This window comes from Scardinius erythrophthalmus (genome assembly GCF_964197995.2).
Source record: "Scardinius erythrophthalmus genome assembly, chromosome: 10".
Classification (NCBI taxonomy): domain Eukaryota; kingdom Metazoa; phylum Chordata; class Actinopteri; order Cypriniformes; family Leuciscidae; genus Scardinius; species Scardinius erythrophthalmus.
In genome coordinates, this window is record NC_138230.1 from 24,407,937 (window position 1) to 24,428,606 (window position 20,670).

The 20,670-nt window shown below is 40.6% G+C and overlaps 1 protein-coding gene across 10 annotated transcripts in view; it reads left to right on the plus strand.

Annotated features, from left to right (window-relative positions):
- thrb (thyroid hormone receptor beta) overlaps positions 1-20,670 on the plus strand; it is a 252,796-nt gene that overhangs the window by 174,756 nt on the left and 57,370 nt on the right. For all 10 annotated transcript variants that reach the window (XM_081375854.1, XM_081375851.1, XM_081375849.1 and 7 more), the window contains 3 exons: positions 14,635-14,686; positions 14,805-14,869; positions 18,170-18,220. In XM_081375854.1, coding sequence (XP_081231980.1) covers positions 14,863-14,869; positions 18,170-18,220 — 58 coding nt within the window. In that variant the 5' untranslated portion in view covers positions 14,635-14,686; positions 14,805-14,862. The remainder of the gene's footprint in view (positions 1-14,634; positions 14,687-14,804; positions 14,870-18,169; positions 18,221-20,670) is intronic.

The window sequence follows — 20,670 nt, forward strand, 5'->3', positions numbered from 1 at the left end:
GTTTATGGATTGGATGTTTATGGATCCATGTTTATGGATCTGTATATGTTTATGGATTTCGAATCGTTTGAATGAATTAATCAATGACTCGCTCATTAAGACGGTCACTTGGCGACATCTAATGGCGGTTTAGTGTTGTTTAAAAGCATAATTCTTTCCAACGTGTGTGTGATTTGTGTGTGCACCATTATAAATGTCCGTGCGGACGTCCGTATTTTTCTTTCACTTTTATATTAGCGTTTTAAAAGCACCCGCTCGTGTCACACACGTCGATTAACCGGTGGGAAAATATCCTCAGACACATACCTAATAAATGTATATTTAAATACATTATTGGCCTAGCTGGTAAAAAGTTTTATATATTATTTTGATGTCCTTTTGGACACAAGAGGGCAGTATAGCCCTAAGTATGACTTGAATTTTTTTTTTACTTTACTGTTTTAAAATTTAGAATAAAATTAGAATAAAATTCTTTTTAAAAACAGAATAAAATGGGTTTAGTTGTGATATTTGTATACTTTTATATAGAAATAAATGGTATAAAATTACATTTTTAGAAGATTTGAGGCTTTTAGTGCCTTTTGGAGGCTGATTTTGCAAAAAATCCACATTCAAACCAAAATATCTGACTTCCTGATGGTCGGAGCTAATGACTTTAAATTAGAAAGTTGTCCGGGTCGATGAGATCAACATACGTACTGAGTTGTGCTACTGTAGGTAAAACGACCCCCCCCCCCCACTTTTGTCAAAAGCATTTTGAAAGTGACACATTTCCTGCTGCCAGTTGGTGGCGCTTTAACTTTGACACACAATAGTTACATCCATCTGATCGGCCTCTTACCATGAACAAACTGCTGAAGTTTCATAAAGATCAGTTAATGTATGCATTAGTTATAACACTTCGTGTTTCTCTTTTCTCGCCATTAATTCGTTTCCTCGCCACGGCCAAACCGTTCGAGATATCATAAATCCGTCCGCAATTTAGCATCCTCAATGTCTTGACTTCACGCTGACTGAGTTTGGAGGCGAATCGATGTATTTCCTAGGAGGAGTACATTAAATTCCACAGCAAGCGTTTCCAAACAACCCTAAATAGCCGACTTCCTGTTGGGCTGGCGTAAAACTTAGAGCACGAAAGTAGTTCGGCCCGATGAGATCTATTTGTGTACCGAGTTTCAAATGAATTCATGCAAGCGTGTTTGATATATGGACCAAGTTTTAGAACCCCGTCCAAGGGGGCGCTGTTGAGCCCCCCTGCCACGCCCGGCTACCAGATTCAGCCCCGCCCTGATGGCCGCGGGTTCTGACCTGTGTGCAAAGTTTCAAGAGTTTTCGAGCACGTTTAGGGACCCAAAAGCCCCAGAAACCTTGAAAAACAAATGAAAAAGTAAATCTCACTCAACTGACAAATCACCCCCACCCCTCACACACTCAGAGACAGAGAGAGAGAGAAAATTCTCCAAAAAATCACATTCAAACCAAAATATCTGACTTTCTGTTGCTTTGAGCTAATAAGTGTAAATTAGAAAGTTGTCCGGCTCGATAAGAACAATATACATACCAAGTTTTGTGATTCTAGGTAAAACTAAGCCCCCATTTTTGACTAAAGGTGGCGCTACTGAGCCCCTCACCACGCCCGTTTCTGAAACTTTGCCCATGTCTACTGGATAATAAGTGTGATGTGTCTGTCGAGTTTCATGCAATTTGAAGTATGTTAAGAGTCTCAAAAGCATCAAAAAAGAATATTAAAGTTTGATGCGTTGCCATGGCAACAGTATCTAAGATATCAATAATCCTTTCACAGGTCTACATCTGCCGTGTGTCTACATTATACACATAAAGTTTGAAGCAAATCGGGTAAAAATAAGAGAGTGATTTCAAAGCATTTTGAAAGTGACACACTTCCTGCTGCCAGTTGGTGGCGCTATAACTTTGACTCACAATAGTCACATCCTTGTGTTCGGCCTCTCACAACGAACACACTGCTGAAGTTTCATCAAGATCAGATAATGTATGCTGAAGTTATAACACACTTCCTGTGTCCCTTATTCGCCATAAATTCGTTTCCTTGCCACGGCCAAACCGTTCGAGATATCAAAAATCTGTCCGCAATTTAGCATCCTCAATGTCTTGACTTCATGCTGACCGAGTTTGGAGGCGATTGGATGAATTCTCTAGGAGGAGTACATTAAATTCCACAGCATGCGTTTCAAAACAACCCATAATAGCCGACTTCCTGTTGGGCTGGCGTAAAAAGTAAAAGTACGAAAGCTGTTCGGCCCGATGAGATCTATATGTGTACCGAGTTTCATATTATTACATGCAAGCGTGTCTGATTTATGGACCAAGTTTTCGGACCCCGTTCAAGGGGGCGCTGTCGAGCCCCCCTGCCACGCCCGGGTACCAGCTTCAGCCCGGCCCTGATGGCCGCGGGTTCTGACCCGTGTGCAAAGTTTCAAGAGTTTTCGAGCACGTTAAGGGTCTCAAAAGTGCTCGAAAGGTTGACAGAAAAATAATAATAATAATAATAATAATAATAATAATAAATAATCCTACCGAAAACAATAGGGCCTTCGCCCTTTCAGGGCTTGGGCCCTAATAATCCTACCGGAAACAATAGGGCCTTCGCCCTTTCAGGGCTTGGGCCCTAATAATCCTACCGAAAACAATAGGGCTCTTCGCCCTTTCAGGGCTTGGGCCCTAAAAATAAACAAATATAGCTGCGAGCAGCGATTACGGGCCCAAGCCGGTGGCACCGCAACCCCGGTGCCTTTAGTTACCTAAAGGCACCGGGGTGGCGGTACCGCCGGCTTTGGCCCTTCATTGCTGCTCGCAGCTATATTTATTATTATTGTTCAAGGGTTCGGGGGGCTTTTGGGGCCCTTAAGAGACTCAAAAACTCATGAAACTTTGCACACGGGTTTTATATATGTATATAAAAGACCAAAAATATTACTTGACTTACCTTATTCTGATTTTATGATACACTCAAAATATTCCACAACAAATCCTTTAAATTTAATGTAAAAATAAAAAAGAAAGAAAGTAGTGTTGGGCTCACGTAACCCTCTCATTAGAATCAAAATGTTTCAACATTTGCGATGTATTTGGATGCTAAACTATTCTTTATTATAGGCTTTGTTCTTTACCTGTGTTCCAATATCGATGGAAAAAAATCATCCTCTTCACAAGCGCAAAAATGTGCTTGGAAACATCACAGTGGAGCGGTGCTTACTGTGAATGTATGAATTGTACTACTGACTATTTAGAGCAGTGTAATTTTTATATGTTAGGTTGACTATTTTATTATTATATTTTATGAAGGCTATAATGAACAGGCTGCGAAGTCAAGATTACAATGCTGGAATGTGTGTGTGTTCATGTTTTTTTTATCCCGGTGGGGACTTCAACCTGAATGCACACAGACTCATGGGGACTCGTGTCACAGTGGGGACCTAAATAGAGGTCCTCATGGGTAAACAAGCTTATAAATCATACAGAATGAGTTTTTTTGGAAATGTAAAAATGCAGAAAGTTTTCTGGGATAGGTAGGTTTAGGGCTAGGGTTAGTGTGAGGAGATAGAATATACAGTTTGTACAGTATAAAACCATTAAGTCTATGGAGAGTCCCAACAAAGATAGTAATCCGTGTGTGTGTGTGTGTGTGTGGCGTGGGTGCGATTGAACAGTGGACACATAAAAACATACTCCGCCATTATACAGGACGACATTCAAACTGCAAAGTGTTAACTTATATTTGTGTACAGTCGCAATAAAACACAACATTGTGCTTTTGTAAAATAATTTCAAGCAATCCTCCCCCCAAAAGGTGCTAATTTTAAAATTAAACTAAAATGCTCATATTAGCGATTTAAAACGGTGCGCATCCACGGTGAGGAACGAGCAGAACCGAGTGAACGTTTTTCAGTTAATTCTTACTTCCATAGGAATTCATTTGAAACGCTCGCTCAACCACTATCAATGTCAGTACGGACGAACATATTTTACTTTCGTTTTTAAGTTGGCAATTCAAAAGCCCCCAGCGGTGTTACACGTCGATTAACCGGTGGGAAATTATCCTCAGACACATACCTAATAAATGTATATTTAAATACAATTTTGGCCTACCTGGTAAAAAGTTTTATATACTATTTTGATGTCCTTTTGGACACAAGAGGGCAGTATAGCCCTATGTTTGCTTTTTATTTTTAACCAAATAGCACTAAATAGCCTGTTTTTAACTTTTTCATTCTTCTTCTCTTGAATTGCAAAAACAGAATAAAATGGGTTTAGTTGTGATATTTGTATACTTTTATATAGAAATAAATGGTATAAAATTACATTTTTAGAAGATTTTTAGTGTTTCCTTTTTGGACATTACTTTAATCCCTCGCCATAGCAAAACCATTTGAGATATTTATTATCCATTCACAATTTAGCATATTTAATGTTTTTTCATCATGTTGAAAAAGTTTGGTGGGAATAAAATAAATAGTTTAAGAGGAGTGGCTAAAAATTCAGAGGCTGATTTTGCAAAAAAATCCACATTCAGACCAAAATATCTGACTTCCTGATGGCCGGAGCTAATGAATATAAATTAGAAAGTTGTCCGGCTTGATGAGAACAATATACAAACAATTTTTTTTTTACTGTAGTTAAAACTAACCCCCCCACTTTTGTCAAAAGCATTTTGAAAGTGACACACTTCCTCCTGCCAGTTGGTGGCGCTATAACGTTGACTCACATTAGTTACATCCATCTGATCGGCCTCTTACCACGAACACACTTCTGAAGTTTCATCAAGATCAGTTAATGTATGCATAAGTTATTCCACTTCGTGTTTCTCTTTTCTCGCCATAAATTCGTTTCCTCGCCACGGCCAAACCGTTCGAGATATCAAAAATCCGTCCGCAATTTAGAATCCTCAATGTCTTGACTTCATGCACACTGAGTTTGGTGGGGATTGGATGAATTCTCTAGGAGGAGTACTTCGCATTCCACAGCAAGCGTTTTCCAAACAACCCATAATAGCCGACTTCCTGTTGGGCTGGTGTAAAACTTGACGGGGGCAAAGTTGTTCGGCCCGATGAGATCTATATGTGTACCGAGTTTCATATTAATTCATGCAAGCGTGTTTGATCTATGGACCAAGTTTTGGGACACCATTCAAGGGGGCGCTGTTGAGCCCCTGTGCCACGCCCGGGTACCAGCTTCAGCCCGTCCCTGATGGCAGGGGATTCTGACTTGTGTGCAAAGTTTCAAGAGTTTTTGAACACGTTTAGGACCCCAAAAGCCCCTGAAACCTTGATTAACAATGTAAAAGCAATAGTCAAATCCCCCCCTCCCCTCACACACACAGAGACACAGAGAGAGGGAGAGAAAATTCTTCAGAAAATCCACATTCAAACCAAAATATCTCTCTTCCTGTTGGTCGGAGATCGTTAATGTAAATTAGAAAGTTGTCCGTCTTGATGAGAACAATACACATACCAAGTTTTGTTGCTGTTGATAAAACTAACCCCCCCCTCTTATGGGGGCCTTCTCCCCCAATTCTTCTCCCCCAATTCTTCTCCCTTTCAGGGCTTGGGCCCTAATAATAATAATAATAATAATAATAAATAATCCTACCGGAAACAATAGGGCCTTCGCCCTTTCAGGGCTTGGGCTCTAATAATAATAATCCTACCGGAAACAATAGGGCCTTCGCCCTTTCAGGGCTTGGGCCCTAATAATCCTTACGAAAACAATAGGGCCTTCGCCCTTTCAGGGCTTGGGCCCTAATAATCCTACCGAAAACAATAGGGCCTTCGCCCTTTCAGGGCTTGGGCCCTAATAATCCTACCGGAAACAATAGGGCCTTCGCCCTTTCAGGGCTTGGGCCCTAATAATCCTACCGAAAACAATAGGGCTCTTCGCCCTTTCAGGGCTTGGGCCCTAACAATAATAATAATAATAAATAATCCTACCGGAAACAATAGGGCCTTCGCCCTTTCAGGGCTTGGGCCCTAATAATCCTAACGAAAGCAATAGGGCTCTGCGCCCTTTCAGGGCTTGGGCCCTAATAATAATAATAATAATAATCCTACCGAAAACAATAGGGCCTTCGCTCTTTCAGGGCTTGGGCCCTAATAATCCTAATGAAAACAATAGGGCCTTCTCCCTTTCAGGGCTTGGCCCTAATAATAATAATAAATATAGCTTGGGCCCTAATAATAATCCTATAGAAAACAATAGGGCCTTCGCCCTTTCAGGGCTTGGGCCCTAATAATAAAATATAGCTGCGAGCAGCGATTACGGGCCCAAGCCGGTTACCTAAAGGCACCGGGGTGGCGGTCCCGCCGGCTTATACATATACATATATATATATATATATATATATATATATATATATATATATATATATATATATATAAACACAGTATATGATGTGTATATATATATATAGTATATGATGTATATATATATATATATATATATATATATATATATATATATATATATATATAGACATTATATACTGTGTGTGTGTGTGTGTATATATATATACATTTTAGGGACAAGACACAGAGAATTTTACTTGCCTGAGCTGATTAGAACAACAAAATAAAATCTAATAAAAAGATAACTAGGGAATCGCTAAATCGAGAGAATCATTCTGATTTTATGATACACTCATAATATTCCACAACAAATCCTTTAAATGTAACGATATTCAGAACGGAACAAGAATAAAAAAATAACTACAAACAAGCCAAAACGAAATAAAAAAATAAAAATACATTTAAGCAATCCATGACATGACATGATTTATCTAGTTTTTGGACTGAAACATTGTGGTTGTTTTTAAACTCAAACATAATTCTTAAATTGAAAACAAACAAACAAACAAAAAAAAAGAATAAAATGGGTATAGTTCTGATATTTGTATAATTTTATATAGAAATAAATGGTGTATAATTACATTTTTAGAAGATATGAGGCTTTTAGTGTGTCCTTTTTTGACATTACTTTAAAGGGCACCCATTATGCCCCTTTTTAGAAGATGTAATATTGGTGTTGGGTGTCCCCAGAATGCATTTGTGAAGTTTCAGTTCCACACTTGAGGATTAACTTTGACCCTCGTTCACTAAACAGTCAGTCAGAAAATGAATCTCGTATTTAGGAAGTTTAAGTGGCGCCTTTTCTTCATAAATAAAATCCATCCGCTGCGTTTTCAGTGGCTCTGATGTCAGTGAAGACTAGTATGTCCATTCTTACATCCCACAACAGAACACCTACACTTCTTAGGAGACATTACCGGCTGTCGTTGAAACAATGGAGGATGGTGTACACAGATCACCGAGGACGGGGTCTATGCCAAAACCAGATGTCAATCAAATCACGTCGGTGGGGCTTAGCGCATTTCTACGTCGTTAGCGCTTTTAGTGTTTCCTTTTTGGACATTTCTTTAATCCCTCGCCATAGCAAAACCGTTTGAGATATTTATTATCCGTTCACAATTTAGCATATTTCATGTATTTTCATAATGTTGAAAAAGTTTGGTGGGAATAAAATAAATAGTTTAAGAGGAGTGGCTAAAAATTCAGAGGCTGATTTTGCAAAAAAATCCACATTCAGACCAAAATATCTAACTTCCTGATGGCTGGAGCTAATGAATGTAAATTAGAAAGTTGTCCGGCTTGATAAGAAAAATATACAAACTAATTTTTTTTTTACTGTATTTAAAACTAACCCCCCCACTTTTGTCAAAAGCATGTTGAAAGTGACACACTTCCTGCTGCCAGTTGGTGGCACTATAACTTTGACTAACAATAGTTACATCCATCTGATCGGCCTCTTACCACGAACACACTGCTGAAGTTTCATCAAGATCAGTTAATGTATGCAGAAGTTATTCCACTTCGTGTTTCTCTTTTCTTGCCATAAATTTGATTCCCTCTCATGGCCAAACCGTTCGAGATATCAAAAATCCGTCTGCAATTTAGCATCCTCAAAGTCTTGACTACATGCACACCGAGTTTGGAGGGGACACGGTGAATTTTCTAGTATTTCACATTCCACAGCAAGCGTTTTCCAAACAACCCATAATAGCCGACTTCCTGTTGGGCTGGCCTAAAACTTGACCGGGGAAAGTTGTTCGGCACGATGAGATCTATATGTGTACCGAGTTTCATATTAATTTCATGCAAGCGTGTTTGATATATGGACCAAGTTTTAGAACCCCGTTCAAGGGGGCGCTGTTGAGCCCCCCGGCCACGCCCGGGTACCAGCTTCAGCCCGGCCCTCATGGCCGTGGGTTCTGACCTGTGTGCAAAGTTTCAAGAGTTTTCGAGCACGTTAAGGGCCCCAAAAGGCCCTGAAACCTTGAAAAAAAAGATTTAAACTCAAAAGACACCCCCCCCCCCACCCCCACCCCACACCCCACACACACACAGAGACGCAGGGTCAGAGAGAGAGAGAGGGAGAAAATCCACATTCAAATAAAAATATCTGACTTCCGATTGGTCGGAGGTAATGAATGTAAATTAGAAAGTTGTCCGGCTCGATGAGAACAATATACCAAGTTTTAAGACTCTATGTAAAACTAAGCCCCCATTTTTGACTAAAGGTGGCGCTACTGAGCCCCTCACCACGCCCGTTTCTGAAACTTTGCACATGTCTACTGGCTAATAAATGTGATGTGTCTAGCGAGTTTCATCCAATTTCAAGCATCTTAAAAGTCTCAAAAGCATCCAAAAAGATAATTAAAGTTTGATGCATTGCCACGGCAACAGTATCTAAGATATCAGTAATCCTTTCACAGGTCTACATCTGCCGTGTGTCTACATTATACATATAAAGTTTGAAGCAAATCGGGTAAAAATAAGAGGGTGATTTCAAAGCATTTTGAAAGTGACACACTTCCTGCTGCCAGTTGGTGGCGCTATAACTTTGACTCACAATTGTCACATCCATGTGATCGGCCTTTTACCACGAACACACTGCTGACGTTTTATCAAGATCAGTCAATGTATGCAGAAGTTATAACACCCTTCCTGTTTCTCTTTTCTCGCCATAAATTCGTTTCCTTCGCCCTTTCAGGGCTTGGGCCCTAATAATAATAATAATAATAATCCTTAGGAAAACAATAGGGCCTTCGCCCTTTCAGGGCTTGGGCCCTAATAATAATAATCCTAACGAAAACAATAGGGCCTTCGCCCTTTCAGGGCTTGGGCCCTAATAATCCTAACGAAAACAATAGGGCCTTCGCCCTTTCAGGGCTTGGGCCCTAATAATAATAATCCTTAGGAAAACAATAGGGCCTTCGCCCTTTCAGGGCTTGGGCCCTAATAATAAATAATCCTACCGAAAACAATAGGGCCTTCGCCCTTTCAGGGCTTGGGCCCTAATAATAATAAAAATAATCCTAATGAAAACAATAGGGCCTTCGCCCTTTCAGGGCTTGGGCCCTAATAATAATCCTTACGAAAACAATAGGGCCTTCGCCCTTTCAGGGCTTGGGCCCTAAATATTCCACAGTGTCAAAACTACCTCAGTACTAACTTTTAAACATTAGAGAACAGCAGTGCAGATCGTGGACAAGTTTCGGTTCATTGATCAACTTTAGTTTGATTTAGTTTGATTTAGTGTGAAAACTTAGAAGATACTGTCAAAGCTTTTAAGGCTTTCGGTAAAGGCGAGCGTACAACGGTGCGTTTTTTGCTGTTTTTACGAGCTCGCAGATGATTTTTTTCACTCGGGAGAAATCGAGTGGAATCGTTGATGCTCGCATGGTCACTGTAATGTTTCCTGTCCTGTGTTTCCCTTGTCTTGTGTGCACTTTTGTTATTTCCTGTTCTGTGTCATGTTTTTGTAGTCCTTTGTAGTTTTTCTTGCTTATTAGTTCTCCCAGGTGTTTCTAATTAGCCACACCCCCTTGTTATCTTGTTTAGCTTGTTTGTCTGTGTATTTAAACCTCTGTGCTTCAGTTGTTGGTTGTCGGTCGTTGTTTAATGTACTGTTACCTGTTCTTGTCCTGAGTTCCGTGTTCCGCCTGGATTTCCTGTTTGTTTTATTAAATGTATGCTTGCACTTGGATTCTCTCTCTGCTTCATCCTTGCCTCAGCGTGACAGAACGACCGACCAAACGATGAATCCAGCAGCATTTAATGAGTCTCTTCGTGTCATGCCTGCAAAGCCTGAGTCTCTTCACGTCATGCCTGATTTTCACAGCCTGACCCGGGAGTTTGCTGGACAGATCGCGGCCTTGGCCCTGGATAGCCTCGATCTGATCCAGTACACCTGGGGATTTATTCCTCTAGCTGCCTCTTGCTCTCTGGGTGACGAGGCAATTAAAGTGTGTTACCGGCTGGGGGCTAGGGAGGTTGACCCAAGGGAGCTTCCCAATCTCTCCGGTCTGGATTGGAGAGAGGCACTCTCCAGATGTCTGAAGAGCTTCCTCCCGTGGCACGCAAGGTCAACACCTGATCTTCACGTCCCGTCCAGTTCAGCCGCATCTTCGCCGCCACTGGTTCCGTCAAGCTCAGAGCGCACTTCTGCTGATCCAGAGACTGTTCACGTCACTTCTGCTGATCCAGAGACTGTTCACGTCGCTTCTGCTGATCCAGAGACTGTTCACGTCGCTTCTGCTGATCCAGAGACTGTTCACGTCGCTTCTGCTGATCCAGAGACTGTTCACGTCGCTTCTGCTGATCCAGAGACTGTTCACGTCGCTTTTGCTGATCCAGAGACTGTTCACGTCACTTCTGCTGATCCAGAGACGGTTCACGTCGCTTCTGCTGATCCAGAGCTTCACGCCAGTCCAGCTAAGCCTGCACTTCACGCCAGCCCAGAGTCTCCTTCGCCGCTGGTCCCGCCCAGCTCAGAGCCCTCTTCGCCGCTGGTTCCGCCCAGCTCAGAGCCCTCTTCGCCGCTGGTTCCGCCCAGCTCAGAGCCCTCTTCGCCGCTGGTTCCGCCCAGCTCAGAGCCCTCTTCGCCGCTGGTTCCGCCCAGCTCAGAGCCCTCTTCGCCGCTGGTTCCGCCCAGCTCAGAGCCCTCTTCGCCGCTGGATCTGCCCAGGACAGAGCCCTCACCACTGGATCTGCCCAGCACAGAGCCCTCACCGCTGGATCTGCCCAGCACAGAGCCCTCACCGCTGGATCTGCCCAGCACAGAGCCCTCACCGCTGGATCTGCCCAGCACAGAGCCCTCACCGCTGGATCTGCCCAGCACAGAGCCCTCACCGCTGGATCTGCCCAGCACAGAGCTCTCATCGCTGCCCAGCACAGAGCTCTCATCGCTGCCCAGCACAGAGCTCTCATCGCTGCCCAGCTCAAAACCTTCTTCACCGCTGGTCCTGCCCAGCTCAAAGCCCTCTTCGCCGTTGGTCCTGCCCAGTTCAAAGCCCTCTTCATCGCTGGTCCAGGACTCTTTACCGGGGAGCCTCCCCAAGAAAATTTTGGGGGGGGCAATACACCTCCGGACCAGTCCGATCCGCCCTGGCCTCCTGAAGGTTCGTGGCCGCCCGAAGGGTCTTCACCGCCATGGCCACCCGAGGGGTCTTCTCCGCCGTGGCCGCCCGAAGGGTCTTCACCGCCGTGGCCACCCGAAGGGTCTTCTCCGCCGTGGCCACCCGAAGGGTCTTCACCGCCGTGGCCACCCGAAGGGTCTTCACCGCCGTGGCCTCCCGAAGGGTCTTCACCGCCGTGGCCGCCCGAGGGGTCTTCACCGCCGTGGCCGCCCGAGGGGTCTTCACCGCCGTGGTCGCCCGACGGGTCTTCACCGCCGTGGCCGCCCGAGAGGTCTTCGGACAAGATGGCCGACTCCACGCCTGTGTCTTTGGACAAGATGGCCGAAACCACGCCTGTATCTTCGGACAAGATGGTCTCCTCTGAGCCCATGTCTGTTCCTGTGCCATGGTCGCCTGAAGGGTCGTCTCCTCCCTGGCCGCCTGAAGGGTCGCCTCCACCCTGTTCGCCTGCACAGCCTGCTCCGCCCTGGCCGCCTGCACAGCCTGCTCCGCCCTGGCCGCCTGCACAGCCTGCTCCGCCCTGGCCGCCTGCACAGCCTGCTCCGCCCTGGCCGTCTGCACAGCCTGCTCCGCCCTGGCCGCCTGCACAGCCTGCTCCGCCCTGGTCGCCTGCACAGCCTGCTCCGCCCTGGCCTTCTGCCCTGCCAGAGTCTTCAGGCCCTCTTCCGCTCCACGGGCCTGGCCCCCCGTCCCGCCCCCGGATCCGCCTCAGACCCACCACCCTCCTGGACTTTTATTTTCTGAGGAGTGTCTGGAATCCACTCCTTAGGTGGGGGGCTATGTAATGTTTCCTGTCCTGTGTTTCGCTTGTCTTGTGTGCACTTTTGTTATTTCCTGTTCTGTGTCATGTTTTTGTAGTCCTTTGTAGTTTTTCTTGCTTATTAGTTCTCCCAGGTGTTTCTAATTAGCCACACCCCCTTGTTATCTTGTTTAGCTTGTTTGTCTGTGTATTTAAACCTCTGTGCTTCAGTTGTTGGTTGTCGGTCGTTGTTTAATGTACTGTTACCTGTTCTTGTCCTGAGTTCCGTGTTCCGCCTGGATTTCCTGTTTGTTTTATTAAATGTATGCTTGCACTTGGATTCTCTCTCTGCTTCATCCTTGCCTCAGCGTGACAGTCACGGCTCGCAGCGTGTAAGAGGAATTACGAGCCGAGCCGAGCACGTTACGAGCACCTCCCGACCTCCCGATAATTTTTAAACATGTTTAAAAACTTCAGGTAGTCGGCCCAATTTTCACCAGCTGTCCCCTATTGCCAAATCATACACAACCACGTTGATGGGGCTATACCTCAGTGGCAGTTTTTATGTTGAAAGGAATGGCTACTATTTTCTGCTTTTCAACAAATCATTTGCACACACATTTCTGTCATTTTTTCTACCTGAAGCTTTTCCTGCATGCAACATTGACAGTTTCTGTGTTTAGCGCGAAAGCTCACGTGATTGCTGCCGGCTCGGGATAAAATTTGTGCAGGACAGTCGTGCCGTGTACCAGCTGCTTTGAAGCGATTATCAGTTTAACTGACTCGTAACGTGTGCAATATCTCACAATTTACCGAGTGTCCGAACTCGCACCGTGTACGCCCGCCTAAAGGCTTCATTATACTTCTGCGTCGGACCTACATCGGAGCCTCTATGCTGTAGGCAACGCGTTGGTTTTCATTTATACTTCTGCGTCGTTGTCCGCGTTGACGCGCAATTAAGGCCTATTTATACTTCTGCGTCGAACTCACGCCGTAGCTACATCGTAGGCTGTGTGTGGCGCGCGTACCCTTCGGCGTACCCTGACGTGCACCTCTCCAAAAATGTAACAGCGCGTCAACTCTACGCGGACGCAAGTGCTGTGATTGGTCTGCTAGGACCGCTCCCTCTGCAAGTGTAATTGCGCGTCAACGCGGACAACGATGCAGAAGTATAAATGAAAACCAACGCGTTGCCTACAGCGTAGAGGCTCCGGCGTAGGTCCGACGCAGAAGTATAATGAGGCCTTTACACTTGCAGAGGGAGCGGTCCTAGCAGACCAATCACAGCGCTTGTGTCCGCGTAGAGTTGACGCTCTGTTACATTTTTGGAGAGGTGCACGTCAGGGTACGCACGCTACACACAGCCTACAACGTAGCTACGGCGTGAGTTCAATGCAGAAGTATAAATAGGCCTTTAAGCTGCTGCCCTTAAAAACAAAAGTTAACTGACCTAGAATCTGGGGAAGTTTTCACAATAAATCTAACTAAATCAAACTAAAGTATTTTTACACTACAGAAATGTATTTTTATATCAGATTGCAGAGGCAAAGTTTTATTTTACTGCACAGTTATGTTTTCTGGTGTACAGGAATTGTTATTTTGTATGACATTGCAGAGGTTGTATTTTTTATTTTATATCAAGTGTACAGTTGTACAGTTGAATTTTTTGCATCTTGAAATAAATATGTATATGTTCTGTATCACTCTGTGTTGTGTTTGTTTCCTTTTTCTGTTTAGAAGATAACTGAGCCTTTACATCTCCTTTGTAAAACCTTTACGGGGCATAAATAGTCCTCACTTTAGATGAGCTCACAAAAAAAGTTAACTGACAACTACTAAATATTTTGTAACTACCTGAATTAATCATGAATTACAATAGGAATACGTGAAGCAGTTATTAACACACTGAGTATCTATTACTGTGTGTCTAAATAATATGTATAAATAAACATTTAAATAGTTTATTAATCATTTACTTACACTTTCTAAATTATCTATGAACCACTGACAACTCCAAATTAACTGGTTTGTAAATAATGTAATACTTAATTTAGAAATGATAAATTGATCATTAATAAAGTATGAAAATACAATTATTAAACAAATCAAGAATAAAACATTTATAGCTGTATTTATATAACTGCATACTAGTGTCTATTAACGTAGGGACAATGCGTTATAAATAATAAATTAACTATTTACTAATGCTTAACTAATGATTCATAGAATGCAGATATTATAAAGTGTTCCCATAGCGTTTAGTGTAGTTTTTAGTGCTACTCTTGTGTCCAATGTTTAATGAATATTGTTATTTACCCTCCTCTGATGAAGACCATTTCCTTGCATTATGTAAGTTTGACTCTCTCATTTTGTATGTCTTCCTCAGCCTCTGCTGGTCCAAACCACTCTGGAACGACTCCGATACCGCAAAGAACAAGGTGGGCCAAAGCAACTTTCTTTTTGAGCCTCAGGCAAAAATTTTACTGCATTCATTACTGCTCTGTTTTTCTTCTTATTTATCGTTCTTCTTTTGACTTTATTCTGTTTGTCTGTCAGATATCAGCGAGTCTGTGGATGACAAGAGAATGAAGTTTAAGGTCTAATATACAGCAGTATGTCAGGTAATGTCATAAAAATCTAAAACTCGCTAGACACTTTAGCTCTGTTCCAAAACCTATAAAGTCTGCATAGACAGCTAGGCAGCATCCCATGGATTTTTATTTTATTTTATTCGGAACAATCTGGATGATGTTCCACCATCAAAAGAGAAAAGAATTTTCTTTGTTTCTCTGTTACATTTTGTATGTGTACAGTTACAGTATGTTCCGGGTTAGTTTGAACCAGAACACACATTCCGTTCCATTTAGCAAATGTACAAATAGAGTTTTCGTTGATTTATTAAAGAATTGAGAAGTATCATCGGGTAATCTTTATTATATCTACTGTACATATACTTTATGTTGTTTTTAATTTTAACTACTTCCAGTATAACTTCAAGGTCTTTGTGCTCCTCAACCTCTAAAATCCCAATTCAAACCCTGCACATAAATTATTTGAAACACTCAGCAACTTGCTTATGAGACTCGCATTATGGCTGCACAGTTCATCAAATAAATAATCAAGATTACCATGCCACCCATTGGCCCAACGACGGAATCCAACGGTGTGGGCGAAGGTATAATGCGTGTATGTCTTTTCAGTGCTCCAGTGAGGTTCACTTTATTTATTAGAATTTAGTTTCAATATTACTTTAGCTCTACGCTTAATCTGACTGCAATTTCAAATGATAATCAAATTTAGATTGTGTTTCTTATTAGAAAATAATCATAAATATTGATTATGATTTAATTTAGATCTTTGATTATTCTGGGTATCCCATACTTTCAATTATTTGTTCATTAAGTACTACGGAGCCCCTGAAGGGACCTTTGCAAAAAAAAAATATATATATATAAAGACTTTCGCATGCTCACGAGAAACTTTCGTGTGCGCACAGGAAAATTGTTGCGTGCTCACGCGTTTTATATATATTTTTTTGCAAAGGTCCCCTCAGGGGCTCCGTAGTACAGTTTTATGGACTAAAAAAAATCATTTTCAAGCTTTTTTAATTAATTTTATTTTGCACTCCTGGAATGATTTATTCTTTCCACACAAAGCTATTCAAATCATCTGGTGAACTTTCCTGTATTTCTTCAGATCGCAACACATATCTCAGAAAAAGTAAATAATGCCATGTCGGTTTTTTCCAATAATGCGCAGCCCTAATTAAAATATTGGGGATAGCGGTAGTGTCACAGTGTGGTACAGGCAGAAGAAGACGAGGGAGAATCAAAAGTTCCAATGCAAACTTTACTAACAATATAATACAAATAGGTACAGACAGGCAGAAGGTACACACATACTTAGTTGGACAGTGATTGGACCAAGACTGACTGAACTAAATGGAAATAAATACAAACACTGATGAACACTGATTGACAGAACACAGTAGACATAGATGATGATGAACTAACACAAGTGATACAGATGAACTGATAAAGGTTGTCATGGAAACAAATGAGTGACGGGAAAACAGAACAAAGGAAGACGTGACTAATACAAACAAACACTGACACGTGACAGGTAGGGGATATAATCAACAATAATAACAGATATTAAAACAAATATTTTTGTCATAATTGTGCAGCCAAATGAGAAACACACAGGAGACACTACTTGATCAGTTCCTTTAGAGTGTGGTGTTAGATTTTAGGGTAAAATTGTAAATTTTTGATTATGTTCATTATTGAATGAAATATTTTTCTCGAAAATGGATTCTGGGATTGCCTTCTCCAAAAAGAATAAATAAAATTTCTAGTTTTTGAAACAGAGCTATTATCGGTATTGTATCAGCATATATATTTGATGTCTGTTCTAGCTAGTTGAAGTACAATAAATAAAACAGTAACCATTGCAATACAATATTTGACATTTTATTTGACCTAATTCCTGTGTCTGTAATCTAAGTATAAATGTGCATGTTCTGTTATCACATAGTTTCCTTTGTGTTTAGCAAGCTGCACATCTTCCTTAGAATGTGATCTTTAAACTGACTCGTGCATGTCAGACTTTCTCAGTTTGTTAATTGCCTTATCTTTAGCATTTTCTTATGAAACAGCACGAAAAACATTGCCTCACACTACATATTCGCTCAGACACAGATATATACCGGCATTCTCTTCCTGTGATGTACATCTGTTTTTGTGACATTAATACTGAGAACATAATCCTGGATGACAAGAGTACCAAAAAGTCTCTTTTTCTGTTTGCTGTCTTCAGGGCTCAATTATAAGGATTTTTTTCTACTGCCCAATCACAGTTCAGGCTTCACTAAAGAAAAACTAAATGCAAATTTTAACCTAAATTGGGTATATATAGTTTGTTCTGGTTCTTAAATGTGATTGGCTGATAGCCTTTTCCAGCCATGCGATATTCTACCAGTATCCCTAAGGGAGCCGTTTCCCCATATGTATCACTCTGCTTGCTGCATTTCTTACAGTGAGTGTCATGGCAAATTAGCAAACCCACCATGATTTTACAAATAGGCCTAGTACTGTTTTTGTGTCACAGAATGTAGTTTTAAGAGGTTTTTTGGTGAGAATGCAATTATTTAGACCTCAAATGCGACTTATTTATAAACATAACACCTATTTGGCAATTTGGTATATATATGAAGAGTTCAGATGCAAAAGCCTCTAAGTGCCATCTGAAATTTCCTTCTAGAATGATCATTTTTATCAAGCTTGTATGTTTATGTTCACTTATTTCACTTTAATGGCAATGAAAATTACCTATTAATTGTCATTAAAGTGAAATTACTGAACTAAAATATACGAGCTTGATAAAACTACTCATTTTAGAAGGAAATTTCAGATGGCACTTAGAGGCTTTTGCATCTGAACTCTTCATATATACAATTATTTAATTATGTCATCCGGATATCACAGACTCGCTCTCATGTTTCATACAAATGCAGCTTTCTCCACGGAACAAAATATACTTAACAAAATATTTAAACTCAAGTCAATATGTTGTGTCTAATTATTTACTTATGTGGCAAAGCCATGTAATAAGCGGGATATTGTACATCCAGCCGGTTGTTATCGCAGAATAAACCCCTTTAGTGATGCAAGTATATATATATATATATATATATATATACATACACATGCTTCTTCTCCAGTTTTCTACAACACACTGAAGGTGCAATTGAATTGATCTCCAAACCTCTCTCACACTGGTCCCAGGTCATCAGACCATCCTTACTGTCGAGCCCTGAACTTGCTGTTTCCCAAATTCTGTGTTCGCAAGCTGTCTCTCTGTCTCGCTTTTTCTAAATGTCTTTATAATAAGGTTTAAAGTGCCTCTCCCATTTATTTTAGAGCAAGCAGACAAATGCACCTCCCGCTGGAAAGATGAGCCCATGCAGAATGGTACAGTAACACCCTCCATCAGCCATTTATTCTCATCTATCTCTCTCTTTCTTTCGTGAAGTGCTGTTATAGTGGGTGTTTGATGAGGGGATACAGTTCATAATGTCAGAGATGGAAGAGTGTTAACCTCATTTGACTTACTCATGTGACCTATTTCTGAGGGGAAATTCAATGAGAAAAGGGAGGGACTTGATTTTATTCACCTGCAATTGATTGGATGGTGAGAAGAGACTGACACATACCAGAAATGTGAGTTTGATGAAACAATGCTATTGGCTAACATGGCATAATCAAAGAAAGTAATATCAGTGGTAAAATAAAGTTGACAAAGCAAGTTTTAGTATTACATATTTCTGTCCAATGACATGCACTGATTAATCATTTACATTCAGTTCAGAAACATGCACTAAAATAGTAAATAAGGTTGACTTCTAATTTTATTATTGACTGTGATTGTTCATGACTCATATGAAGTCGACATTGAAAGGATTCTTTTAAAGTTTTTAAAACATCTTCACCAAAGTCAATTTGATCAAATTTAAGGTCTTAAATATCAAATGGTCTTAAATTTGGGTAAAAAAAGGAATTGTGATACGGGTTAATGTGATTATTAAACTTAAAATGAATGGGATCATTCAACTAAACAAAAGACAATAATTTTATTGAAATGTGAACGCTGCACGTTTAAAGTCAAAACACAGCGCTGCTGCGTGTTCTACATGTTCTTGCTTTCAGAGCAGGTTGTAATCATTATTGAATGCATGCAATACACAGATTTTACTATTAATGGCACAATAATCTTTTTTGTGCCTTTTGCTTCAAACTAATTATTATTGCATTGGCAAAATACAATAACAATCAACATTTAATATACTAATATACTGGTACCAATTTCAATACATATGCATATATTAAATAAAATATCTCTTGAGTATTTTTAACTTGCAGTTACCCTGTTTTGCAGTTGAATGTGTGCTGCAGCCTGTTTAAATAAGTGAAATAATCTAAGATACAGAATTTATTTGGAGATTATGAGTTTGTTCTGTATGTATTACGGTATTAATTTTATTTGGGCAGGTCTTAAAAAGTTTTAAATTTGATTTGAAAAACTCTGCAGATATTCCACTTTAATGAAACATAAAGACAGTATTATTTGATGCAGTCTTATTTTTTTCTCCCTCTCTCTCAGGGTGGGTTTACAATAACTGTAAACTCAGTTTGCTCTACACCACAGTTGAGTTGCAGTAAAAGCTGATACTGGAGCAGTTTTACGGTTGCTGTCATAGTGGCCTGTATTAGTACAACACAATGTCTTGTGTTTTAATGCCATTGGTTCTAAAATATGTTCACTATGCTGGCCTACACTGGCCACTTAAAGCATTGATACTTCAGTGTTAAGATACTTATTGTCATAATGACAGCATTAAGCAAACTTTTCAAAGAAAACATTTCACACCAAGACATTTATTAATTTCATGTTTTAATGTTAAATATTTTATATTTAATTTATTAATAAAACTGTAGATAATCTCTTCAAAATAAAGATAAAACAGTATTTGGGCACTTAAGTCATACTTAAAAATGTAAGAATTTCATTGCATTAGATTCAAAATATTAAAGCAACTGGTATCCGCAAACGAACGCTTTTCAAGCTTTTAAACTAACTACATTTTTCTGAGCCATATTCGCAATGACTTGCTTCATAACACTAATGACATGTGAAACCATTGAGCAATACTTAATTCATGATCCCAAATGAAGTTGCAGCCCAACATTAATCTGCAAATCATTATGTTTTGTTATTATTTAACCAATATAATGTTTTTTTTTTATTTTTTTTTATTACTTTTATAATCTACCTCTAGGGGGCAGTGAAAGCATATTGTAGCCCAGCTGCAAGTTCAGTACAGTCAATACTGGTCAAAACCATGCGGATGGGAACAAAGGATGTTTGGAATGGTGTACTACTGCACTGCTTCAACAGTTGTTTTCAGTGTACAGTATACTGTGTGCAGTATGTGGACTAATCTCATGAATATGTCAGGGTCATATTTCGCCCTACAATATGGCCCTTTTTTTTATTATTATAATTTTTTTGGCATTGTGACATTTAGTATTTTTTTACTGTAGTAGAGTACACATTTCTAGAGTACAAAATATTGCCTTCATGCCTAATGGTGGCATTTAGCAAATTAGAGCTAGGCAATAATATAGTTAACATTTTGCAATGATATAAACAATCACACAGAAGATATTTGCTATAATCAGTCATATCTACTGATTTATGTGAAAGTACTGTATGTACTGTGTGCATGAATGTACTATATATCCGACTTTAAATATATCACTGGGTTACAATCAGTTGTGTGCAGTGGTGTTCTGAAATGAGGAGTCCTTGTATTTACATTTACATGTAATTACATTTAATTACATTAAATGTCTCAGTTACA